This window comes from Phalacrocorax aristotelis, chromosome 17 (assembly GCF_949628215.1).
Source record: "Phalacrocorax aristotelis chromosome 17, bGulAri2.1, whole genome shotgun sequence".
NCBI classification, from domain to species: Eukaryota; Metazoa; Chordata; class Aves; order Suliformes; family Phalacrocoracidae; genus Phalacrocorax; species Phalacrocorax aristotelis.
Window position 1 is genome coordinate 11,248,349 of NC_134292.1, and position 27,490 is coordinate 11,275,838.

The 27,490-nt window shown below is 39.4% G+C and overlaps 1 protein-coding gene and 1 non-coding gene across 4 annotated transcripts; both read right to left on the reverse strand.

Moving 5' to 3' along the window:
- Positions 1-1,807: 1,807 nt before the first annotated feature.
- On the reverse strand, positions 1,808-27,465 carry RC3H2 (ring finger and CCCH-type domains 2). Of its 3 annotated transcripts, none has more exons than XM_075112269.1 (21): positions 27,325-27,465; positions 18,784-19,080; positions 17,369-17,486; positions 16,693-16,926; positions 15,592-15,767; positions 14,105-14,305; positions 13,572-13,704; positions 13,203-13,321; positions 12,747-12,859; positions 11,830-12,138; positions 10,884-11,098; positions 9,473-9,900; positions 8,884-9,054; positions 7,618-7,773; positions 6,028-6,241; positions 5,786-5,870; positions 5,182-5,263; positions 4,646-4,780; positions 3,978-4,085; positions 2,768-2,916; positions 1,808-2,156 (listed from the first exon to the last, which is right to left on the reverse strand). In XM_075112269.1, exons 2-21 carry the CDS (start codon positions 19,012-19,014, stop codon positions 1,958-1,960), a joined length of 3,576 nt encoding a protein of 1,191 aa, XP_074968370.1. In that variant the 5' UTR covers positions 19,015-19,080; positions 27,325-27,465; the 3' UTR covers positions 1,808-1,957. The 3 variants fall into 3 exon arrangements, with proteins under 3 accessions (XP_074968370.1, XP_074968371.1, XP_074968372.1); XM_075112270.1 differs by lacking the exon at positions 27,325-27,465 and adding an exon at positions 26,973-27,091; XM_075112271.1 differs by having other exon boundaries at positions 1,988-2,156; positions 2,787-2,916.
- LOC142065910 (small nucleolar RNA SNORD90) lies at positions 13,798-13,906 on the reverse strand. The gene has a single exon (XR_012663557.1). It is a non-coding gene; the product is annotated as a small nucleolar RNA SNORD90 (small nucleolar RNA).
- Positions 27,466-27,490: the final 25 nt, after the last annotated feature.

The following is a 27,490-nucleotide window of genomic DNA, read 5'->3' on the forward strand; positions in this document are numbered from 1 at the left end:
TAGGAAATAAGTTAAGGTGACAAAGGTGGTCTGGTTCTTGTATCCATTCACTTCAAGTTGCAAGTGAAACAAAGCATCGGTCTAGTCCTAGCCATGAGGTGGTACAGCAACAGCCAAAGGAAACTAAGAAAAGACTACTTGACTGTTTTTCTACGTACATTCCTTTACATTTGAGTATTAAATAGCTGTGTAAGATCTTCCATACTGACACCAGAATATCAAAACTAACCCTTGGATTTTCAGGTATATTTACAACATAATTATTTCATGGACAGGTTCATTAGGAGAGATATCAAACACCAATATTTACTTAGTCTAATCAGTAACCCTCAGGGAAATGCCAACCCCCACCCCCCAGAAGCGTGCACAAAACAGTTATCAAAATCTTACCCGACCACATAGCTGTGATTTTGTAAAATAACAACTCAGACGACCAGTAACATGATCCTCTTTAAGCATTTTGCTAGCAGGAAAAGCCCTTACATGCAGTACACCTGGTGAAAGATCAGCTTGGCTTAAAATATTCCAGTACAATTTTCCAAGTAAACAACTTCACAGAAGTTAATAAAAACATAAAAAAAAATGTAAAACTTGTCACAAAGAAAAGTAAGAGGACAAACAAGAAGATAGTAATCATCAGGAGGGAGAGTCCTGCTTTCTTTTAAAAAAAAAAAAGTGGATATTTAAGCTTATTAAAAAATATGCCCAGGGCTCTATTTCGTATGTATTTATGAAAACCAATTTTCAGTTGACATGTCAAATATGATTCTCAGTCACATCTTAACAGGGCATAAATTCATACACTTTTCAGTACTGTACTCTGAAGGTCAGATAATGCTATATTATCGTATTTTCAAGGTCTTTGAAAATAAGTTGCCATTGAACAAGCAAAAATTAAACCTGAATACAAAATTATGATTAACAACATTTAACAAAGGTAATACAACCGCCTTAAATTCCCAATATTTAGTTTAAATTAAAAACAAAACAGTACAAAAAACAGCAATACCATCTTGTTAGTCAGTGCAAACACTACATACAGGGTTTTCAAAGGAAAGCCAAGAGCACCTGATACTTTTTGCCAAGTCATCTGGATTCTATAACCTCCAAGTTGAGAACTATTAATAAAAAGAGGAAAAAATAAAACCAAATTGCTGTTATTAGTGCATAACCTCTCAAAATGGTTGAAAATTGTTTCACGAATAACTTGGGGACATCAATACCTAGTACATTAGCTGGAGGACTTAGGCACTTGGTTTACTTCTGATAACTTTACTTTGACAAATAGCCTGTGTATGTGTACCTACAGTACTAAAGCAGAAAATGGGGGTGGGAATGGAAACAAAAAGCTGCAGCAAAGCACTGCACCACAGACCTGCAAATAATGCAGCAGTGCAAAGCTAATGGCGTGTTAACCCTGTAAAAGTCTCAAGTTCAAATCTCCACCTCTCAGTTGTCAAACAGGAAACAATACTCCATGCAAAGTTCCACAACTAAAGAAAAAGCAGCTGCAACAAGACACAAGTTCTTCTCTCATGAAACAAAATAGAGACAAATAAGTTAGTCTTCCTTTCACTAGATGTATCATTGTAGGATCCTGCTAGTTTAAATAACTGAGTTGTTAGTTTTCTACAGAAGCCATTTTAAACAAGAATGGCTCAGATACCGCACCGGATTGCTACAAACTCATAAAAAGCTGCTTTAAGCTTAAGTAAAACAATGTCCAAATTCCATTCATTTGTGGAAAGTGAACGCCTTACCCTAGTAAGTTTTTTTTTTTTTCTTCAGAATGCTAATGCGAGAGGGGCTTGAAGTATCAAAGAGTCCACAGGAAATGCATGACCCCAATATTATTTTTTTTAAAAAAAATATACATTATATAATATATATTATATATATAAAAAGCTAGTGTAAATGCTTCCATGGTGTGGTCACAAGCTGGAAAGATGAATGCCTTTCAGCTGTTAACCATCCTGCCATTTGCAACAGGCTTTAAAAAGTCATTTTTATCCTCAGACATAATGTGAGCAGTTTTCAAAATGAGGCTGCCAACACTGACTGATGTGCTGATGGGCAGGCAGCTTGCATCGCTAACAGATGTTGTGATCGGCTGACTGAAGCAAGAAGTTACGGGCAGGATTGTTTTCTGCTCCTCCCTGAGGAGAAAAATAAGTTACACAAATATTAAACAAGTACATGCACAAGTATTCAGAACTGAATTGTGTGCATTAAATAAATACTGACAAAACCTCATTTTTAGCAACAGGCTAAACATCTTACTATGGAACGGTACGCTCGAGATGTTAAATGCAGTCTGCCTCAATTTCAAAGGCTGCATTACACATTAAAGACTACAGAACGTTTAAACCTAAAATAGTGTATTTTAAAAACTACCCCTCTATGGAGATTTGTGCAAACAGTACGACATTTATCCTTTTGAATTTTTTTCTTAGTTTCTGTTCAACTACAAAAATACTTTTGCTTTTTTTGCTTACTGAATGTGAAAGGTATTTAACAGCTGTGACACGGTTCAGTATATATGATTACAACAATGCATACAAACAATGGTACCATCCTGTGACTTTCATGTTTGTGACCTAATTCTATTTCTTAACAGGTTCTTCTCACTTCACCATGTACACAATGCAGGTGTCTAATCCGCGTCTGAGTAGGTATGTAGTTCATCCTCAAACAATCATGCTTCAACTATTCTGCTGCTGCTGTTTGTCTAATACTGGCAGACACTGCTGTTTTGTCTAACACTCACAGAATCACAAGGTCTTCACCTAAACTTTGTCTCTTCTGTTCCATAGATTCTTTCTGGTGCTGCTTTAGCGGATGCCCGTTCTCTACAGTTGTTCCATTGAGCAGCTGATCATCTTGCGAACTAATACCTAGCTGTATATCCAGAATCTCCTACAGAAGAAAAGGAGAAATGGCCATCAATACTGTCGCTACCAGCTTTAAATTTTCCTATTATGCTCCACTACATAAAGCTGATGGAGATGGGAGTCTCGTCATAAAACTCTGTATTTTTATTTCATATTATTGGAATGTCTGCCACATTTTACTATATGAGAAAATAAAAACCAATTATTCAAAGATGCAGTGAATGACAGCAGTAGCGTAAACATCAGTTACTAAATAATGGTTTATCAGATGAGATACAAAGGAGGCAATAAAGACAGTGAGAGCTGTTTCAATAATTAGGGGTAGAGGAAAGGCTAAAGATAAAGGTCCTTCCATTCATGCAATGGCAATTCACAAATTAGATGACAGTGCTGTATCGTACACCACAGGCAGAGCAAACAAAAGCTGTAGCCAGTACGGTAAGCCAATATTGGAATGTATTGTGGAATATGCTCCAGATAAGAACCTTATTTTAAGTGTATGATGCTTTAAAAAAAAAAAAAAGACAATTGATCCTAATGCCTGGATTGAACACCAGAATGTTTTATGACTGCATAGCAAAGCAGGAAATAGCATACAACAAACTGGGGCAGATACAAAGAATTACGAAAAAACAATGAAGTAATAGTGAAAACAAAAGAACACGGAATTATAATAATTTAAATTACTATTAGAATCAGGTGAGCACAAAGTTTAAATTAAATGATCACATTTAAATGTATATGTAAAATATTTTTAACTACAGTTTCAACACTGGAGGGAAAGGAACAGACTCCCCATCATCACTAATGCTATCAAAAGGTATAGAGCAAAAAGCTGAAAGCTATGACCAAGCACACAGTGAGCTCTTTTTAACTTTGGTAATACTCACACCAGGTATCTGAATGAGAAGTATGGGACCCCTAGCGTTAAAATAAGGAAAACGTTTGCTATCACTGCAAAGACTAAAACCAAAAGGCTTTGCTTCCAGCACAATCTACTAATTCACAAAGAAATTTTGGAAGTTTTTTTAATAACTAATGAAAGGACCCAGTGAGCTCTTTAAACACGCAGACATTTGTACTTACTTCTATTTGTTCACCTTGCCCATCAGGTTCATCAGTATCAAGGGCTGACAGCTCCAATTCAATGTCTCGATCAGGCTTTGTGTCTGCACAATCTTCAGTATAATCGGTCTAAAAAAAGAATTAATATGCTCTGTAAATATCAAGTTGGCATTTCACCTGCTTCACACAACACTCAAGTATTAAAGTGAAAACAGAAGATTTCTTTCCAGGACACATTTCTACAATACAGAAGAAGAGCTAGTTAGACACAAATTGGTCTTTGGGCATAGACAACATAGGATACAAAGCTAAACCTAATCACATTAAAGTGCTGAAGCAGAGATAAAATGAATACGGAGGTAAAATTTCTGTAGAGTCCATTGGCAGAATGTTTAGGTTTATCGCATGCACAAGTAGAACAAAGAGAAATGATTGCATGAGAATGGAATGTCACATTCTTCCCATTTTGTAAATGGATGATTGGAGCAGCAGCATAGCAGGCACACCTGCTTGGTCTCAGGGAAATAACTGGGTACAACAACAGCAGTGACTTAACTTGCACAGAATGCATTATAAATATTTGGAAGTGTTAAAACTAAGAGTTTTAACTCTCAGTTAAAACGTGTGCACTTGTGTATATACAAAGAACTCTCAAAGATTTGTTTCAGCCCAATTACCCCTTTCTTTACCTCACCATTCCTCAAATCAATTTCCTTGCTTAAAAGATTTAAGGTAAGACGACTGCCTTCATCTAGAGAATTCCACTTCTGCTGCATGGCTAGTGCATTCGCCTCTCTCTGAAGTAATAATGAGTTACTTTTGGCCTACGGAAAGAAATACATCAGTTACCAACAACTACACTTAAACACATATGGTCAAATGGCAAAATAAACCAGCTTACAAAAAGAACAGTTCTCGTGCTAGATGCGTAATTATGTGTTCCTTTAATGCACAGCATTCATTTTGTTCTGTATTTGTTGACATATATCAGGCCTACCACTTTCTTCCAAAAATGGCCTTACTGATGTCAATGGAACAGCTCATATGAGCAGTCCTTATGCATCACACTACATGTTGCGGTCCTAGCATCTTAACCCTTACTGATCATTTTGTCAATTGTACTACTTTCTGGTGGCTACACTGAGAAAATTTATGTAAAATCACTTTACTAAATCACTTTTCTTTTTAAATTAAGAAACCCACACGGTATAATATCTGATCTTACCTGCTGTAATTCAATACTCAGTAGATCTCCAGTGCTGGAATGCTTTCTGTGACCAGACAAATCTGTAACTATGAACCTATCCCTTTCAAGAGAAAGAAGGCAAAGCTAGGAATTAAAAACAAGTTCTCTAAATCAAAAGGCCCCATAAACTTCATTAGTCTATCAATGTTAGCTTTCCGGACAGAAACTGTGTGATTAATGTAATGTGTTCTTTATCTTCACTGGGGCTCACAGTACCCCAAGGTGTTATATGAAGCAAACATCCTTATTTTACATGTGGGTGAGATGTGGCAAGAAAACTTGTGAGAAACTAGTCAATAGTGCATATTTTGACATGACAGCTTGGCAGTACCTGACTCCAATTCTTTGACTAAGTCTCTCAAGGGATATGTTGCTAGTAATGAGTATTATTAGCTGCATTAAGCATTAAAGACTACACAAGTTTTAACCTAGTTTTTCCAAGGCTTTATGCTGGGTAGGTAAAAAAAAATCTTTTAAGATTAAGAATGTCTATTAATAGTTCCAGATTCACCCCCGCTTCAGTATTTTGAGGAACAGCAAGCTAGAGAAGAGGCTTTAAACAAAACACAAAAAAAGTCCATACCGTTCCGCATAACGTGCTGATGAAGTAGAATCTGAGCCATAGGCACTCCATCTTGAGTCAACAGCATTGACATAAGGGACATAATCTATAACAAATTAAGACACCACCCATTATCTTCTCTATTCTTTAAGTAGGATATACAGGTATTTTAGCTCTTTGCATCTTCATTGCTGCAGTAAGCACGAACAGGATGAAATGCTCATGAAGTCTGCTATATTCTCATACAAAGCCTGTACTTGTACCTGATACACTGATGGGCTTAGTAGCACTTCCTTGGGAAGCAGTGGCCTGAATAGGATCTGTCGTGTGATAACCCGTGCGGGATGACCTGGAGATTGCACCCCACTTGGAGATGATCGGTCCATCGCTAAATGGGATTATAGGATCTTCTTCCTTTGCCCTTCTCTGAGTTTCAAATAAATGCACTCTCCTTTTAACATCCCCGCTGTCCAAATCCTACATATTTAGAAGACAGAAGATACATGGACTCATTTCAGGTTACCCAGATTCTTCAGCTGGCCGATAACTTTCTGATTATTGTTGCTGAATACAGTGCTGAAAATCTGTCCAACTAGAGAGCCAAGATGGGCCTCCATGATTTAACTATTGCCCTTTAATGGCAAACTGACCATGAGAAAGCTATTCCCAGTGCTAGAAGATATAATTTTGCTTTTCCAAGCTCGTGTTTCCAGGCAGAAAAAGTTCTAGTATGCTTTATGGTCCTTCAGTACCCTTTTCTATAGTTGAAGGAGGTGGTATCAAAGAAGGCTTGGAATTAATTTGGTTACACTTGTTTCATAGAACATAAAGGTAACCTGCCACACTATCCAAAAAGCATGAGCTCTTACCCCCCTCCAAAGATAAGCTGTATTCCATGACTCACACTACCTATTTTTTGTTCCCTAAAGTCTTTCAGTTAGCTTTTTTCTCCTCTCATGTAAATTGGGTGATAAAAAATAAGTTGCATTATATTTTCACAGATTTGTTTGCATTAAACCTTTTATTAGGGGAGAACGTGCCTTCCAACCAAGTAAGAGGTGTAGTCTAGGAAAACAGTTCATACAGCTTCTCTGTGGGTACAAAGCAGCCAATATTAAGTTCATGCCAATTATCCTCGGTCCACAGTATTAAACTTTTGTTTGTGAGTGTACATTGCTCTTGGGATTAACCTAGAAGTAAATATTTTCTGAAACAATGGCTACGTAACACATCTTAGAATCCTGAAGAGGCCAGTGAGTCATTCATACAGGACAGACTATTGCACTTAAGCCAAACGGGAAATGTGCTTCTGCAATGGAAACACCGACTCTGAACTGGCCACGATGTCCCTGTAGCAACCAGCCAAGCCTGCCACTGCAACGTATTCTGAGACTATTTTAGATGCCTCAGAAATTCTAAGGCTGTATGTGTACATATATACATTTTTATAAAGAACTCTAGACAAACAAAATTAAGAAGTCAAAAATTTTTATCCCACTCTAATAATGAGAGAACACATTTAAAAATAATGAATTCTTATCAGTCTACAGACCATCTACTCAAAATATTTTGGCTATGAGTTTGATTTACAGAGATCTGTTATGAAAATAGTTGTGTCAGACATCTGAGAATTTTAGTCATGGCACTACATTCTGTCACTGAAGTAAATACATTGTTTATTTACAAAACTGGGAAACGATATTCCAAACAACTTTAAATGGGCAGAACTACTTTAAAATACTAAGAATAGAAGCTATCAACTTAAAAAAAAAAAGGCTTGGTTAACCAAACAGAAGACGCTTCAGCACGTAAGTATCATTACACTAATGAGATAACATGCAGAAAACCCCTACCATTAACACGGCATTTGAATTGGCAATCACATCCTTGGGCTCTGAGTCGATAGCATTTATACAAGAGCCAATAGTGCCACAAGACCACGGTGAATAGTGAGAGAGATGGTCTTCCTCAAATTTAGTTCCACTCAAATCACTGACACTCTCTGAGAACTATGGAAAAGGGAATAAATAAGCAGTGAATAATAAAAACAGGGAATTTGGTATTAAAATAAGACATACATTTACTGCTATTTAATTAATTATCTCAAAAGTCAATCAAGGAGTTCTAGCCATATTCAAGACTTGACTCAGGGAAAACAACCCGTTCAGTCAAATTTTAAACCAGTTCAGCTGACAGCTGTCAAAGAAGGGCAAGCTTTGCCACTACAAACAACTGCCTGGTCTGCCAAGATCAGAGACTGAAACCAGCGTCACTATGTTAGTGGCAGATTTCTTCAGGCAAATACCTACGGTAATTAAATTGAGAGGAAGCCATACATTTTCCTTGAATATATGAGCCATTGGCAGATAGAAGTATGACTTAGAACCCTCCAAACTGGATGAAAAGGACTAAATCCTGATCTATCTTGAATGCACCTGTAAGGGACTTCAAGCACCTTACAGGACCTTTTCTGAATAATCACAGTCTAACACCTCAAATGTCATCAGTGGAACTGTCAAACCACAGCAAAGAGTGGTTGGCACAGTGCTTCTCAAACTAGTTTCTTAGATGCATTTAGTTTACATATACAGAAAATAAATATCACAAGATTTTTTTTCCTTCAAAAGCACACTATTTGTTGAGTTTCCATTCTTGTTTACAGAACTCATTATCTATGTACAAAATGTTCTACCAATGCCTCTTGCCACTTCTAAGGGATATGTATTCTCTGGGACTTGACAAGCATTTGCAGCTTCATTCAGTCTACTTGTCATGTTATAATGCTGTTTGGGGTATAAAAGGGAAGATTCTTCTTAATGGAAAACAACTGTTCTTCCCTATACAAAAACCCGGAGGTTCACAAAGCTTGTTCCATAAAATTACATTTCCTTTAGTCAGGGGTAAATTGAATCACTTCACTTCTTGACCCTTTTTCAGCAATCATATTTAGCATCATCTTAATATCAAATTGAATGCATTTGTTATTATATATTGCTTTCCTTTTGCTAGAAGATGAATGTTATGAACAATAGATGGCAGGTAGAAAATCTTTACTAGAAATATTAAATGGCATCTTACAGGAACAGGAGGGAAAATAAATAAGTTCTTTGGCTTCCCACCTCTGTGCTGAAATCTACACTGAAGAGAGGAGAAGGTGGTGTTGGAGATGGTGTTGCCATAGGAAGGGTTGACGATACCAGAGGAGTCTTCTGTGTGTGGTACTGTGCCCATTGCTCCGGCTTCCGTCTTAATTGCTCATCATACCCAGTCTTCAAATGACCACAAGGCTCCTAGCAATAATAAATATAGGACTATATATCCTATCATTCTCTAACCAGAAGGTAAATACCTGCAGGGGATGCACCTGGACCCCAAAATTCCCTTGGGTCTGTAAGCTTCCATTGATATTCCTAGAAGAGTTTCACACGGACTTGGAGGAGAACCTGGCCCACGTATGGCAGCTCAAATCTTAAGTAATTAATTCAAGCAACATGCATGGGAATTAAAGAGGCAGAGGGGCTCTGGTCCTAATCCAGATTAGAGTGGTCTGTTCTACAAGGCCATTTGATTAAGGTTAAAACAAAGAACTTTGTCCAGGTCACAGCTCCTGATCACTGTAATCCCAAATAAACAGAAGAGGTCTATGCTAACTATTTACCAACTTTTCAGAATCAAGATGACACGACTCCCTTTCTGGCTCTCACTTACCCTTGGTAAAGGCACAGTCCTCTGTTCATTTGGAGGTTGACAAGCCACAGAGTAATACCCATCCAAAGAGTTGTATCTCTCACGTAATGATGTCTGATAGACAGATGAGTGCATCACATCCATGGGAGGTAAAGAATTGCTCCTAATAATATCATCTCGTGGGTACATCTGTGGGCGCCAGATGCGCCTGCTGTCATAAACTGGAGCATACATTCCAGAAGGGACAGGAGGAACTGGTCCATACGGCTGCGGAGGAGGAGGTTGGTAAGGAGAATTCAGTCGATCTCGAGGGGGAAATGTACTGTAATGATCGGCATATGGCACGGAAGCAGGTGGGAGGGAAGATTCTGGAACATTATTGGACCTCACAAAGCGAGGAACACAGGGAGCCACACCAGCTGGTACTGTTGGAGGTGGTGGATAATATCCTTAAAAATTGGAAAAAGGCATATTTAATGTAAAATTCTGGGTCATTTGTGGTTACACCTTCTAAAACTGTAAATAGTGTTCGTAAGTACCTTTAGAGAATGAAGACTCACACTCTACAAACCCGTTACTGACCCTATCATATTTCTGTGGAATATAATTTAATGTATGACAACCATATTTGCAGATGTCGGGCTGGCCCTTTACCACCTTGACCCAATTTGGAAAATGGAGTTTCTCTGCCATTGCTCCTATGTACTGTGGCATAACTATGTAACTGAAAAGACAGCATCTTAAGCACTTCTTTACATAGGAAGTTAAAATAGTTATCTCTGAAATAAAAAGCTATACTGCTTAAAGAAGAAAAAAAGTAATTCCAAAGGTCCGTAAACAACCATTTCACACTTGGCTTATTCTTTCTTTTTTTTTTTTTTTGGAGAGGATTGTTTGAACACCTCTGCCTGTTGTTTTCAGAGCTTGTGAATGACCTGATGCTATAACACTGAATTGCTTGCTTGAACACAGACATGCACACTGCAACCTAAAAAGATGACTGAAACCTTTCAAAAACATTTGAGCAAGCACAAAGATGTACAAGTCACACAGTAGAAGCATGCTATGCCTCTGGGTCTGAATCCTGTCTATGGATACCCTCACGGGTCAGCAAGCCTAAATAAATGCAATTAAATGCTAACAAAGGAAAAGTAGATGGAAGACCTTGAGGTTCAAGTTTTTCTGGGTGCTGAGGTACAAGCTGTGTAACATACAGCACACAAAGACAAGAACCACCAACACTGGAAGCAAACTACAGGCCCCTCCCATACTCAGCAACAGACCACATTAGTATTCCATTAAGTGAAGGTTTAGCTGATATTTAAAAAAGAACAAAAATCCACAAAACTGAGATAAAAGCTATTTCTCAGCATTCAGGCTTATCTAGAGAAAAGTTCAGAGCTGTTTTTGATTCGGTGCTCATCTCACTCACCTGTCTGTGGGTACTGTGGAACTTCATATGACAGCTGAGTCCTGGGATCTTGGAAATATTGAACGTTATCAGAATGTGGAGGGTAGACGGGTACTCTGGGAACAAACGGGCTGGATTTTGGAGGCACAGAATTAACTTCTGTTCCAATGTTAGGAGGACCAGCGGAGGTAGCTGCTGCCTGGCTTACAGGAGTCTTGGGTGGAGAACCAATTTTACTGAAAAGGATTACCAAGAAATCATTAAGCAGATCTTTACTTAGTTCAGTTAGTCATCTCTTTGTGTACGCTCCCATGTAATGTGGAAATTTGGGCCATGTCATTTTCTTTTTCATACCCTGAACTGATACTACTATTATATCTCAGACTTTCTCCTAAGATAACTCAAAAGTGGATGTAAATGTCTTGGTGTGTACCCAGGAGCTTATCAGAATACAATGACAAGCGGTATGTGAAGATAAAAGCTTTGAAAAGTTATTTGGAGACTCAGCGCTTTCTGGAGAAATATCTAAAAATTTTTAAGGGAAAACCCCAAAACTAGAAGGCTTCCAGGATTATTAAGGGACTGCGCATACGTGCACTCTTCTTGGCTTCAGGAGATGTCAAATTTTGAGTGCAAGTTTTTTTGTTTTGTTTTTATGTAATAACCCAATAATAAGTAAGATACCAGGCTGAGAGCAACCGAATAAAAGATAAAGGGACAGATTTACCATTTTACCTACATTGCATGGAATATTCAACAGCTAAAACAACCTATGCTAGCTCTGACAACTTGAATCCATACACTTGTTATCTGTACTGCAGTACAGGATCCTACACAGCTCTGCAGCCAGTGAGCACCAGCAACAACTGCAACCCAGGACCAGAATTCAGTCTTTATTGTTTGCCACCACAAACTCCATAATAACCTAAAACCAAAACGTTGTGCTTTATGGAAAGGAGTTACCTACTTTTCAGGTAGTGATTCTGTAGGGGATCCAGAAACATTCTGGCCGTTGGCTCCAGCCTTCCCTCCCTTCTTGGCGTTCTCCAAAGCTCTCAAGGAGGTGTCTGCACAGCGAGGGATCAACTGGGGAACACCACTTTCTAGATTAGCTATTCCGTTAGTACTTGGCACCATCTTCCCTGTTGCTTCAGGGCTTCCTATGACAGAAATTACGTTTCCTGTTGTGGTTGAGACGGTGCTATTTACGCCAACTTTATTTAGAAGGGGGAATGTTCTCACTGTTGCACTGATTTTTTTGTTCCTCAAGCGGTATCTATAAACAAACACATGTATGAACACACAAAAGACAGACGATTTAAAAAGTGCTTATTGGGCAGTTTAATATATTTATAACACTAGCAAAAGGAAGGGATTGAGAGGAACATGATATCCAAAATTAACAAGACTTCAAACTGGTGCTGATTTTAACAATCTGTAAATAGAACATTGATGTCTTCCTTGTAACCAAAGATCATCTCTCCTTTTAGAGGACCCACTTCTGTAGTTGTTTGAAAATGGATTTGAGTGAACACAGCTTCAAGAATGCATATGTTACGTACTATTTAAATAACTCACTTTATTCCTTAATCAATCAAAATGTAATTAACATTCTCTCTCCTGTAGGCAATGTAACTAGACTCAGTTTCAGGAAAGGAAATTTTACTTCATTTGGGATAAAATGAGAAATAAACCTGGAATGAGTTTACAAATATTGCTTTACTGTACCTTCAATTTCACGTAAAGAGTTGGCACTTCAAGAGATTCACAAATCCTTGCAAATGGATAAATGTATAGAAGAAACTGTTTTCAAATTCTATGGAAATTACTTGGACATAAATTGAAAAGAAGGAAAAAAAGAAAAGTAAAGTCTCCCACACTCACTTTTCGAGCTCTTCCTGAGAATGAGCAAACGTACAGTTTGTTCCTCTTGGACATCCCCCTTGCTGTCGAAGGTCTCGGCACATACTTGTTTTATATTTACTATTTGGTTGTGGCTTTGAAAAAAACAACACACAAACATTCCACTTACAATCTAATACACATTTACACAAAAATAGGCTTAAAATGCACACATGCATCCATGATATGCTTTTACATTTTGAATTGTTACTCAGAAAAGCAAGGAAATTTCTTGTTGATGGGCTGAGTACTATGCCATTGTATGGCTCTCACTCAGCTACATTCCATATTCAGAAACGTTAAGTTCTCAAAACCTGAATGTAGTAAATGAGAGTATCACCGGTTATTCCACAGAAAAGGCCGTAAGTATTTCAAATCAATAGTAATTTTTCAAATTTGTGTCTTTCAGCAAACATACGTTAAGACATATAATGTTACCTGTGGAGTTTCATGGCCTTTTCTACTGTAATTCTGAATGAAATCCACCAGCCCATGTACCACAGTCTTTACAGCGACCATTGCATTTTCCAGCTGCTCCCATGTTGGAGATGCTGCATCTAAAATTATTAAAAGCAGGCTTGTCATTCTATCAATTATTCTAGTAGTGTCATAAATAAGAGGCAACTCTTCTAGTAATTCAAAACACCAAGTACTAGGATAGAGCTCAGAGAGCCCTGAAGAAGAGTTTATGATATACTATGTCAATCAGTGGGAATTCTGAAACCAGGAATGGAGGTTGTTGTCTTAATAATTCACTTTACTAGATACAAAATATCAACCAATGTTTTAAAAGCTTGATGTGCATACCTGGATTTGGATCTATGTTTGCCAGCAGCTCTAAATGAGGCCTCAGCCTGTTTAAGTTTGCAGGATCCCCCGTGCGCTGCAAGACAATTGTCAATTCTTGTACACTCTTTGCAAAAGATTCTGGAGATTGGAGCTGAAAACAAAGTGAGCATTAGTGTGCTGCATCTTACAACTATAAACTACTAATCTTGAAAATATTTTCATTGAACCAGTTCCTAAATGCAATAGGAAGTGTCTTCAGATGGCATATAAAGAGTATCAGTGGAGAGAAATTTAATTTCTCAGCTCAGAATCTGCCCTATGAAGCTTCATCATTAGACACAAAAAAGGGAGTTAGACTTAAACTACTGGAAAACAAAATGTCTTCCCACAAAGAATACACTACAGTGGGGAGAAAACCTTCATTCTAGTTTTGACTAATATTTGATATGACTAAAGGCAAAGTTAACTCGAGCAGTTCTTGGATTTTTATTACAACATTTAAAAGTCAAATCTAATCCTACAAAGATCTTAAAATCACCCCTTTCACGAACCTTGTCAATAATGGATTGCATGTGTGATTTATGTGCCAAGTCACCATAAAGAAGGGAAGACCATTGTTCTGGCGATATTCGAAGTCCTGCTTCCATGGCAATGTGAACAATCTGGGCATCATGTTCTCTCCGCAAAGCCTCATAACTCCGAAACTCTTCTTTAAGTTGCATCAGAGAAGAATCTTCATCCCTTTTAGTGACCTAATAAACAGCAATAGTTAAATATTCCTCCTTTAACAAAAAAAATCTCCCAGTCCGTCAGAAAAAGACAGTTACACAGCACAAAAGCATTGCTTTTGTATATTCAACATATACTTAATTTTCTTCCATGTATTCATCCGCTTAGCTAGCGGTGCACAGGCAGAACAGCTAGCTCTTCAAGTTTTTAACAAGATCACAGGTGCAAAACTATACCTACTCCACTACTTCCAACTAGGAAAGTAATCAGATCTGCTTAAGTCACAGATAGAGTTAAATATTTACTAGTTCTACTGGTAGTTTTTGCTACCAGATATTAAAGGATGACTTAAAGAAACAGAAATGTGTCTAGAGGTGACTTAAATAGTATAAAGGAAAAAAAAATTAAGACAGACATTTAAAGAACAGAATATTTCACTGAAAGTCCACTATAAATGTTAAGTAAAACTCTTAGGTTACAGAACACATTTGTCATAAAGAAGAGCAACAGGTCTCACTATTTTAATATTTAGTGATGTTGTGATAATCATGTTTTTAACTGTGATTCAAAAATAAAAGAAGACTTATTGAATTAACTTTTTGCTCTTCTCCAGATATAAAGAGTGGGACTATTCAGTTTAAACAAGCCACACCTCTATATCAAAAATAAAGGGGCTTTTCAGTGCAAGGTGGCTAGATGCAGACAAGGGAAAAAGAAGAGAGAGTGACAGATGTGTTGGAACACAACGTGGGAGCTCAGGCTGATGGCATGCTCTGCGTATGGTGTCCCTGTCTCACGCCTGGCGCCGGAGCTAGGGAAGTTCCCAGGACTACAGTATTCCAGAAGTTTTCTTTAGAATGCTGGGATTGGATTCTAATCTTTGAGAGCACCCAGGCCAGTCGGGCCATGGCCTACTCTTATGAATCTAAATAAAGTCAGAAGTGATTATAGTCAAACATTTCCCTTCTTCCTGAAGCAGGCTAGGAGTGCCTACAGAGAAACAGAGTCAGGTTTCATGCCTCTCTCAGGGGAGATAATTTCCAGATGATGGGCAGCAGTTAACTGTTGTAATTTCAGAATCTATTCCGGCTAATTCCACATGTGACCATTTGTTACTTTCGCAGGAAATTTTAAATGTCAAATGACTAATTCATGACAGTTCTAGATAAAAATCTCATAGTCTACATTATTTAAATGTGTAGAAACTGAATTTATGTAACATTTTACAGGTTAAAGATACTAATCCTAGGCTGGGTTCTCTGGAGCTGCACTATCTCCCAGTAACAAACTTCAAATATTGGTATTTTACCTTAAAGCATGACGCTCTATACAGTAGCTGCACAACATGACCAATGCTTGTTTTAGAGGCCTGAGGAAATCTTGGTTCTAGCCTTTGTACAACAAAAAGTACCAGAACTTTTCTCGAGAGTGCAGAGCCATCTTCCAGTGCCAGTAATACAAGTTTCAGTGCCTCCTCTTGCATAGCTTTAACACACAAAAATAAAAGATAGGAAGTGAAATACATTGCCAGAAAACAGCAAGGCTATTATATAGTAACACCGTAAGTAGGAGCATCTGAATCATCTTGAACATATTTCCTTATTACTTTTTATTTCAATAATCATAAGAAAACCTTTGTAAACATTAAGAACTTTGCTAGTTTAGAAGTATTTAGAAGCACTCTAAGGGAACTTAAAGAGCTAAGACTAATTTTCAGTAATAAACACATCAGTAGTGCAGTTTTTATACTTTTCTCCACTGTGCAGTCCTGTAACCTTTGTCATTTTAGACGTCTTACCAATGCTACCACAGAACTGTATAAAATAAATATGGGAACAGCACGGTAATGCTGCCATCAGTTACTGGAATCAAGAGAAGACTACCTCCAGTTTAAACACAATTTTCTTCTCATTTCTGTGCTTGCTTTAGCAACATTCTTAACTAAGAATTTGCTGTTTCTATCAAAGAGATAAACAGGATCATCATGAATTTTAAAATTAAAGTAGGCTGCAGCTAAAATTAGGCTGAGCATATTTATATTTAAAGTATGAGCAAGAGAGTGTTTGCAGTTTCCTACCCAATTTTAATCACAGGCAGCAGTACAACCAGCCTGTGTTACAGCTACACTGCATTACAAACTGTGCAGAAAGCATGCTTATTTACTCTTCTTTGTCAGGAGTTTTTAAAAATACTTCCTCACAATTTTGAAGAACAGTTAATAAGGGGGAAAAAAAAAGCTAGCAGATTTTAATAACTTGTAGTCTTTCCCCCCCCCCCCCTTTCTCCAGGCAAAGAGTTAAAAACCAGAAGTAATTGCATCAACCGAACAGAAGAAATTTCAAAAAAATGGTTTGTGTGAAGAAAAGGTATAACTAAATACACCCTGTTGCAGACTCTACAGGTACTTTACCTGGACCTAGAAACTGGCATCCTCGTGCCCTGACAGCAGCCCAAAGATTGGCAGAAAGCTGCTGAGGATTTTGGTGCTGCAGGATCAGTTCTGTAACAGTTCTCTCTCCCAGTGATCGAGCTGCCCTCATAGCTCTAACCCGACCCTCTTCCTCCACCAGCTGACAATTCACCAGCGTTACAAGCTTCCTTTGCATTGGACGGCTCAGTGCACTCTGATTCAAGCTTGCAACACCTTCAAAGAAAGCGAGAAAAGGCAAACTTTTGCTTCTGATCAGATAAATTTGAATAAGACAAAGAAAAGGATCTTATAGTATGTGTCTGTCTCTAGGACTTGGATTCTAGTCACAGTTATCTTCCCTACTCTTCAGCAACTCTGTGTAATTCATTATCAAAAAGAACTTTAATTCTAAAGTCTTAAATTGACCTCAAACCTATCTGTTGAGGAAAGTTCAGCTTTAGCCCCAAGAAAATCTTATTAAATAAAAAAGATTATTTTGTCCACTTAAAATAAAAAAAATCAAGTGTCATTGGTGTGAATAAGCTTTTAAAGATTTAAGGGCAAATATATTAAAAAAATGAGAGGAATATCCCATTGACACCTAAAATCAGTGCTGAAAACACAGTGCTATTAGATGTAAGCGACATCAAAATTCTGCTATTCAGCAGAGACTCACCTTTTCCTCCACTTAATGGCTTTAAGTAGAGTGCCAAATCCTCAACACATTTCTTTGCTACTTCATAATGTTTGTTCTCTCCTACATTACTCAACTTTACTGTCTGATGATCAGGTACCTAAGAAAATGCAAAGAGGAGGAGGGGAAAGAAGAATTATATATACACCAGGCTGACCTATCTGATGTGCCTGTGGTGGCACCATCATCACTACTATTAATTACATAACACTGCAGATGTACACTGCTTTTTAGAGAAGAGAGGGCCCACCCAAGGTATGTAGCATGTAATAAGGAATAAAAGGACTCGAGGTAAGCATCAGGGTGATGAGAGACTATTCTTGTTAGTACTCAACACATTAAGAACAAAGGTAGGGTAGAAAACGGCAAAGGTCTAATGAGAAGGTACTTAAAAGGCGAATGAAGAACACAAGATTGGAGAGGATGATCGGTGTACAAGATCAGCATGATTTACTACAGAGAGACAAGGGAAGCTATAAGACAAAATTAACTGGCAAGAAAATATGAAAAAAAAAATAAAGTGCAAAGTTAAAAAATAATTTAAGCATAATTTGGGCATGCTGAAATCTTCAAAGAAAAGAACTACCAAACTTAACTTGGTGGAAAAAAGCCTCAAAGTAGAAGTAGCAATGTCAGACAATGAAAATAGAGGGAGTATTAGTCACAATACATTCAACTGTTTGAAAGGCATTTCAAGAAGTTCGGAGAGCAGGAAAATTAATGTTGTAAGATCAAGGCAGTGATTTGACACAAACTTAGAAATAAAAAAAAAAAGAACATGTGAACTTGAGAAACAAAACTGCTTTGATATAGACAGCGTTATTGCCGATAGCTGTGTCAAGGCACGTGATAAAGACATCAAAAAGCAAAGTAAAAAACATCATCTTACTGCATTGCCCAGGTGTTATAGAGAGAGTAATATGAAAAAGCATATGAATCAGCATAAGGTGAACAGACTTATTTAGTCTCCATAAAGCACAGTGCTGATTATATAATCGCTGTTTTGCCACTGCTACGAGACAGCACAAGGAACATTCCTGGCCTGATTAGCCAGTATCTGAAAACGCAACTGAACAGCCATCATCATGCATATTTAAAAAAAAAATTACACACACCGACACTTCTGAAACTTGGTTAAACAGCTAGATACTTTCAAACACGTGACATGTAGAAACGAGATTTCTTGCCAGAGTACGATGAACGATTGCAATCTGCAGGTTTGCTTTTCTAACGACAATTGTGACAGATAATTGTCTACTTCTAATAGGTATTCTTCTCCAGTAACAGTTCAAGAGCCTTTTTAAACCAGAATTCAGCTTACAACTAGAACATATTGCAACTGGCATGTAAATGGTAATAACATGAAGCGGCAAAACAGAAAGCTGCTTAAATCATACCTGGGCTCCAACTAACTGGAGGAGTGCAAAGTTTACAGGAAGCACATCGATGTCTGTATTGATGGCAGTCTGGTCGAAAGGACATGCCTTGCGATGAAGCTTGTTCAGGCAGGTCTTACAGACAGTGTGAGAGCAACCTAAGCTGATGGGTTTGTGCACATTCTCATCAAACTCGTTGTAGCAGATTGGGCAGGACAGAAATTCTGTCCACTGAGCTGCCTGCACAGGCATTGTGGAAGCTGGACACTTGTTTAGCAGGCTAGCAGACCATTATTTCACTGTACTATGTTTTGGCAGCTGTAAGTGAATAACAGGGTATTTAAAACATGCTTTCTGCTATTTTAGAATTATTTTTAATTAAAAAAACCCCCACCATTTCAATATTATACAAAATAAAACCAAATCCTTAGGTTGAAGTACTCAAAACAATCCAACTTTGTGTTAATTTAATAATTGTACCAAAAAAGGCTCATGAACTGAATTAATGCAGACTACCGTAAGTTCAAGTCGGACTTATTCACAATAAATGGCATTGAAGTTCTCACAGGATTAAATACATCTTTAGCGTGGGAAGAGAAAGACATTTATTGGCACAGAAAGCGTAAAGGCATGAAACACAATAACCACCTCTCACACCATCTCATCTAACCTCAAGTTTTCAAAACCCTAAAAGCACCCCCTGGTTGTAGAACGGGCCTGGGGTGGGGAGAAGACATAGTATTATCTTTTTTTGTGGGTGGAGTTAACATGCTATTTCCATTTGAAGTGAAGTAGAACAACGCCGTCCTCCTGCAAATCTCAGACTTAATCAGACACCAAACACACACAGCTTTGCTTTTTTTTTTTAAAAGCACATATTCGCTTTTGGTAAAAGACAAATCAATACACAAAAGTTAAGAATCGTAACAAAACACTAAAAGAATGAGAGGTTAGTTTTTAGTTTTCTGATTCTTGAGTTACTTCCCCCTTTTCTTCCTAGAACCCACTGGAGCACTCAAGGGCAGAGATTAGTGTATTCGGTTTTGCTTTTCACATCTCCACCTTACACAACAGTGCAACTCTGCTCCCACGAACTCACAGCAAGAAAACCTCTGATGTGTTGAAAATCCAGGTATTTAGGACAAAACTTATGATGAGGCAAGCTATAACTTCAGTTGGCTTGCTAGGAAGTCTTTTCTCTTGCAACGTCTCACCCTGTGCAGTAGTATCATGCAAATCGTCTGCATAAATGTATTCCAACCAAAATACAAATTTACAGAAATTGTTCTGAAAGACATCCCATCTTATACAACTTATGTTCTTGAAAAAGATAACAGGCTGGAGAAGTGCATCGAAACCGTTTACATTCAAGCTTTCATCATCAAGATTTCAATTCACAGCTTCATCCAAGAGCTAACAGCCCCACCCTTCGCTGCAATGTGCAACAATGTTGACTTTCTATGCAACCTAGAGACCAGTTAGTTCACTTCAAGGCTAGGAACAAGCTTCTAGCAGCGTGTTAGAAATGCAAATACACAAATGTTTTAATTACATGTTGAACATTCTATTTTTTTTTCTTCGATGATGGAAAAAAGGTAATTGTTTTGAGGAAGCTGAGATCTCCCCTCCACATTTGAATTCAGTAACTCTTTACTCCAATTCTATTGTTGGCTGTGCTACAGTTTAATTAATGGTAAAGTATCGGACCATTGAAATAATTACTAGAACACCAAACAGACTCTGTCTGTGGATGTATTTTATGTTAATTATGACCATCTGTTTAAAATCCTATTTAGTACTATGAACATTTAGTGCCCTTTAAGTAACAGGATACTTGTACAAGATGTCCTTATCTCAGTGAGCTTTTCAATATTATGCAGCGATTTTCCCCCTAAATGAATTCCCACAGTAAGTGTAAAATACAACAAACTGAAAGTTGAACCTGTCTATTCAAAACCAAAGTGCTGCGGTAACACTTTCAACATAAGCCAGAATATTCACACGCATCAGACAAAACAGATTTTCATCCCACTTCTAGGAAAGCACAATCAAAGCTCTTGCAAGGATGAAAAAAAAATTGCAGTCCTCTCTAATCTGCTATTGCCACATATGTCTTTTAACTAAGGAAATTCAAAAGCAAAACCAAACAATGAGCCAACATGCCTAGATCTTTAATTCCTCTATCAAGAATCCCACCATTTCCTTTAGCACGTCTATTTCAGCTTCCTTACCAAAACAGCAGGACAAGAGACATGCAGAATTGTAGCATAAAGCCCTGCAGTGAACACTTAAAGCTTTTTACTAGCATTACCAGAAACATCAAGATACTAACACCCACACCACTGCTGACCTAGGAACGCTATCGGTGTTTTTTCACCTGTCTGACTGCACCACACAGGTAACAGCACAAACGAGACGACCCTGGGAAGTGTGCTACCACCGTGACTCACACGGGGAAAAGTTGAAGGAAAGGCTAGTACACGCACAGTTCAATTGCTAATATGTTGTTGGTCACTGACAATCTCCTAATAAACAGTCTCCGCTTCCACACTGCTCATTAATTATCTCAAGTGCAGGAAACTCTGCTCTGAGACAGTACCCACGTTCAGTTTCCACAGATACTTCAGAGGCTTGCAAGAAACAGCCACCTCTCTATTTGCAAGCTTTTAAAATACAGTTGTTTGTTTTCCTGGCCAGCACAGAAATGAAACACAACAGATTCTCAAAGTGTGCACCACCGATTACAAAGATCCATCCCAGAGTATTTAATTATCATAAATGACAGATTCTACTAAGCATGTGTTGACCTTCAGATTTCTTGACAGGAAAAAAAAATCTAATTAAATCAGTGAACAGCTGGGGAAAGCTCTCAACTCCTAAAACTTCAGCCATACACAGAGAAAGCCTCCATACTCTATTAAGCATGCCAGCTATCCTGCCATTCTTGCACTCCAGCATGTTAAGAAAACAATCTCACATCTCCTAATTATCACGTCAACTTCTACAAAAAGCAGAAGCCAAATGCTTAACAGATTCTTGGTCCTTGTCAGAAACAATGTATTTCAGGGATGTCCTCTTGAAGAACAAATCGCTCCAGTGCTCTAAACTGAGCAAACGCAAGGAGAGCATAATAAAGAAGGCAAGCTAGAAATCAGTTGGGGTTTGTTTTTAACAGGCAGCATACTCAGTTAGTAGAATTACCCTTGGTCTATCTGTTCATTCTGGCAGACATGCTCTCTACCTCTACAGATACACAGGGCTTCTCTTCGTCATCAAAGTAGAAGCACCCTGCAAAAGGAAAAAAACCTAATCCCCAAAGTGGCTGATGCGGAAACTGGCCAAACATACAAGGTAAACAGTTTGATAAGACATGGCAGTTTTCACTTAAAAGATGTTTACATAATAGAAGTACAATAAATTTTATATAGTATTACTATTAGAAGTAATACTTCAGATGGCAAACTGAAAAACGCACAGGCCTAAGTTCAGAAATTACATAATAAATAAAAACCATTACAGTTGAGTAATTTTCTGTTTCTGATACTGCAGTGGGAAAATGTTACTGTAATGGTTGCAATGGAGTGGAGTAGCAACAATAAATTACTTATTTTCTCATTATAATTTTAGAACAGAATATTTTATGAAATTGGAAGGATGGGTGTGGGGGGAAGGCGAAGCCCCCAAACCCCCTCTCTAATAGCTGTACTATACACAAATGATGGAAGCTGTAAAATTTAGATGTTCTTGTTTTGCATTAATTTTTAGCTAGTTAATCCCATGACATTCTTTACAACTAATCCAAGTCACCGTACTTACTCGAGAACCTTTGGATGTGATAAGTATCACTCAATCCTGATTTCCCAAGGAAACCAAGCTTAGGGAATCACATTTTCTTAGTTTGTTCCTCTCCCACATGAGCCTCAGGAGGCCTGAGCCATTTTTGAGCAAACCTGAGAGATGCCTCACATCTGAAAAGTATATACATTCCAGGAAAACTGGAATCTGGAAAAATTTCCAAACCCGCACGCTTCTCAGGAGAGTCTACAGCACCAGGCTCAGCAGTTATCTGTCTGCTTTTCTGATCTATCAGCATATACGCACCAGCCAACCAGAACCCTGCCAAAAATTTTTGTTCAGATATAATAAAGGGCTATTGGAAGGTAGGGACATGACACAAATCTGCAGGAATTCCAACAAACCTTTAAAGACAGGGGGCTTAATCTATGAAGAGCAATGTCGAACATTTGGCGCTCGGCCTCCAGGGCTCAGTATCGGCACTCGTTAGGCAAGGCAAGGAGAGGTTTCAGAACCCTGCTGCAGGATCCTGAGCCAGCACGTTGAGCTGAACATTGCCTGGACTAGCTAATTAGAAATTCTGATGACAGTGCTTTATCTTACAGTCTACCTTTACCCAGGGCTTAGAGGCCTAACACCAGAAGATGTTAACTTCTCCACACCAGAAGTTAACAACTTCAGGAGTTCAACAACTTTACACAAAAATAAAGGGATATTATTTAGTTAGAGGTGCTGGTGTTGCCTTACCTCTTACTTCAGTGACAGATTTCTCACCTACACCAAGAGATACAAATTCAAATACTTTTAACCCATGGCTTTACAAAGAAGCATCTAAACACACACATTTAGAGATGGAGCAATTTCGGTCCCTCCCCTTGAAGCTACTCCTCACTCATAAAAGGACTGAATATTCATCAAAGACAACTGCAGCCTAGTCTTCAGCTGCCCAAGCAGACAACTTGGATTTTGCTTCATTTTAGAAGATAATTTGCACATTTTTACTAATCAGTCATTGGATCGAATCTAGATACAGTCCTCTGAGCAAGGAACAAAAAAATTTAGTGCCTCCTCCCCAGCTACATGCCCCAGTTCCCAGGTAACAGGGCGAGCATGGGTCTCAGCCTAAGAAAACCTTTTTCAAAGTGTAGCACGTTCAACACAAGGTAGGGAGGTGATCCACTCCAAAGCTGCATGCTGCCTGGAGTCCAGGCATTCACCAATATGTGAGAGAAGAAAGTTTCATGCCTTTTCAAAGGAAGAGTCAAAGGCTTGAACTCAGTTCCCCCATAGCCTAGGCAAACGCCTAGGAAAAAAAGAGAAGCAGCAGCATCACCAGCAGCCATGTTTCTGAACAGAAAAGAAGTGGCAGTCTTGCAACTCCACATTAGGTCTGCTCTGCTCCGGCCTACTTGATCAGGTCCCTTGTGGGACACAGGCGAAGGGAAGGCTAATAAGCAGAGCTTGTACAAGAACGCGACATGGAGGAATTCTGTCAGTGCTGAACAAAGGAAAGTCTTCTCTACAGATGGAGACAAATCTATAAAAACTTGCAGGATTATGTGGCATTTTCACAAATTAAGGTAGTCCAACTGCAATCCCACTGTGGATTTAAGCCTAAATCTTTGAATTCAATTGGTATTTAATCACTAAACTGAAGAGTCCTTGGTATTGACTTGTGCTTAATATTGATTGCAGAGATCATGGCATTTTCTAAGTGATCACCATTATAATTTTCCATTATGCAGATTAATCGTATGTTTGCAATACAAGGAGGTAGCTGTTTCAAGCCTTCCTAAGTTATGTAGTTTTGAAAGCAACCCAACTGGGTCAAAAACTTAGTGTTCATGTCATCAAATTATCAGTATTAAATTATCCTATGAAGGGCCTAAAATCTTTTATTTCTCTTCAACAGCCATCATCTACAGATCTAAAAAACTAGCTTCATTAAAGGCTTAGAAAAGGGCCAGCCCCATAACAGCTTTGCATCATTCAGCTATGACGGCTTGAAATTAAAATAAATCCTCTTTACAGAGCAGACTTGCTTATTTCGACACGCCATAATATCTGTCACATGTAAATCTCTTCATATCGCGTGCAAATTCTATATATAAAGCAGAGTCTTTAATGACCATTAAAGACAGTGTTTCAATGCAATTTCTTCACTGAATGTTAATGCTACTGAAAGTATCTACAGGCCAATTTAAATTCCAGAAAAGTTATAATGAGAAAACTTGGTGACACACCAGAACATCTCTCTCTATCCAGACTATGTTTTGCCAAAACACCTACGGGATGCTTCACTTGCTATCTTTAAAAATTAAAGCTTAGATCTCCTCTGCCTCCCTAAAACACATGGCTGAAGAATAATCCCCTATGAACAGTGGTACAACTCACTCATACAAATTTAAGTTCATGGTTGCTCAGTAACTGCCAAAGTTCACTCAGGTCAGAGGTAAATCCCCCCAAGTCAACACCAGAGTCAGCGCATCCTCAGCAGTTCACACCTGCTCTTTCCCATTCAAGCGTGGCGAGCAGAAATCCTGTTACTAGATTTAAAAAGTTTCCCATATACTTATGTAACGCCATGGTGGGGTTTTTTTGTGTTTCGTAGGTGTCACTGAAAGGAGAGTTTGTCCTTGTCACAAGCCTGATACTAATTCAGCTCCTGTAACAGTATTGACTTTTCAGGACTTATGGAAGGGCAAATAAACAAAAAAATTTCTTTCCCACCAAAATCAGCTGAACTTAGACTGAATGAAGAGAAAGAGAATCTATGTCTAAGCAGATCTATTTTGACATATTTACTTCAAGAAGAGATACTCTGAAGAATTCCTTAGGCTTCATTAACATTTTCAGAGAATAAGGGCTCTCTCGTGTGACTCAGATCCCCATGCCTTCCCCCCCCCCCCTTAAAAACACGACCTCCATGCTTCAGCTAGATGTCTTACCAATGAGAAATTCCATATTCTAACATTTTTTCAAATAATTTTAATAAAACACCAATTCCATTGTGAGGCATAGGCAAGAAAACAAGAGGTTCCATCAGAGTCAGAAAGCCCTTTAAAAGTTTGTATGGAATAGCTTGATATGCCCATGGAGATATATGTATGTTTCCCTCCCTGCCTTTTTATTAGGATTGTCCAGTCAGGAAGGAGAGACCACTTCTACTCAGCCGATTAAGGGGTACACAAAATCTTACCAAATGAAACATACCATACACCTAATGAAAATGCTACTACTTATTACCCTCTGGATACTGTAAATATTCTACCTATTGTAAATCAACAAAGCCTTAAATAAAGGAGATCAATACTCAGGACTAGGACTTCGCTTTGAGATATCTCAAGCGCTGACAAAAAAGTTGCCGGAATTTAATATTTTTGAGAAAAACAACCATGACCTCAAACAAGACAGGAACATGAGTTAATAAGAAATCTTTTCTTGTGGAAAGCTTTGCTTACATTGCAGAAACAAGAGTTCATTAACAAGGCACACAGGTCTTGGGAAGGTGATTAATTATAAAAACTAAGAATTCAGTGCTTCACAGAGTAATACTTACACTAGCAACACAAGCTTCAATTTCTAGAATTTCCACAGATATTTAATACAGACCGAAGGTCAAGTAACAGTATTTCGATTCACATGGTTTACAACAGTACTTGTTGGTTCCAATTTAAAATGAGAAAATCTTTCCTGCCACAGTTAGAAATTTACAACTTTGTAATCCAAAGGGCTGTTTTTAATTTTTGTTTCAACATTACGATATAGCTATAATAGGCATGAAAGAACGAGCCCAAGAGTAGCTACAGAAATTACAATTAAACCCAGCCAAAAATCCTAAGTTTGCACTTAAAGCAAAACAGACCCACATCAGACATTTCCCTGGTTGTCAGCCTAGACTTTGTCATTATTTTCTCTTGTTCTTTAATGAATGCCATTCCACTCCGAACCCTGACTGTAAATGAATGCTCACCACCCTCCACTCACATCACCGCCCTTTGCCATGCTTTGCACTGATTTCTACGCTCAACTTAAAATCCCCAGCGCACCTCAAGCATCAGCAGAGCCAGGCCATGCTCTTCCCACTCAGTTGTTCTGGTTTTTTTTGGTTAAGACACTTTAAACGTGACCTGTCCGGTGCAGTTCTAGGGCCTACTTTCCACCATGACTCTTCTCCACCATCACCCCACAGCACAGCTCCGCCAGAGCGGGAACACTCGGGATACCGGTGCGATTCTGCTTCGTACCGGAGAACACCGCACGACGGCGAGGGACCCGGGCGCCTCGCCGCCTCCCGCTCGCCGGCGCCGGGCGAGAAGCGGGGCGGCCCCGCTGGGGGAAGGCTCGCCGGGTCTCCTCCCAGCCTCGCCCCCCTCCACCAGCCCGCTGTCAGCACCCCCGGCCCCGCCGCGCACCTCTGCCCGGCCCCGTTTCTCGCCGTCATCTCGGAGCCGCCACCAAATGGCTGCCCCGCGTCCCCGGGCCGGCCCAGCGGCCTAGCGGCGGCGGGGTGCGGGGGGGGGGCGGAACGGGGACACACGGGGACACCGGCAGCCCCCGCTCCCGCGCCGCGGCAGGCTCCCGGCGGGGCGGCAGCGTTGACAGGCCGCGCTCGGCGGGCGAGGCCCGGCCCCGGGTTCCGCAGCGCCGGGACCCCGCAGGGCGGCGGGAGGCGGGGGAGGAGGGAGGAGGGAAGAGAGGCGGGCGGGGCCCCGCCGGGTCACCGCGTCCCCCCGCGCCAGCCGCTCCCGCCCAGCCCGCTCCTACCTGCGAGGCGCGGGCAGCGGGGCCGGGAGCAGGCGGCGGCCCCGGCCTCTCACACGCCATGGGGGGGCGGGCAGCGCGGCGCGGCCCGGCGGAGGCAGCGGCGGGGGCCCCGGCGGCGCCGCCTCATCGCGCTGACAGCCGGGAGGGCGCGCCGCCACGCCCCCTC

What these genes read in the sequence shown, in the direction of transcription:
- RC3H2 (XM_075112269.1), bottom strand. Translation starts at nt 19,014, where the DNA reads ATGCCTGTGCAGGCAGCTCAGTGGACAGAATTTCTGTCCTGCCCAATC. An exon ending in AAGGCCATGAAACTCCACAG is followed by an intron (nt 12,860 to 13,202) that starts GTAACATTATAT and finishes TTTTTTTCAAAG; the next exon opens with CCACAACCAAATAGTAAATA. An exon ending in TCAGCACGTTATGCGGAACG is followed by an intron (nt 5,264 to 5,785) that starts GTATGGACTTTT and finishes TTCTCTTGAAAG; the next exon opens with GGATAGGTTCATAGTTACAG.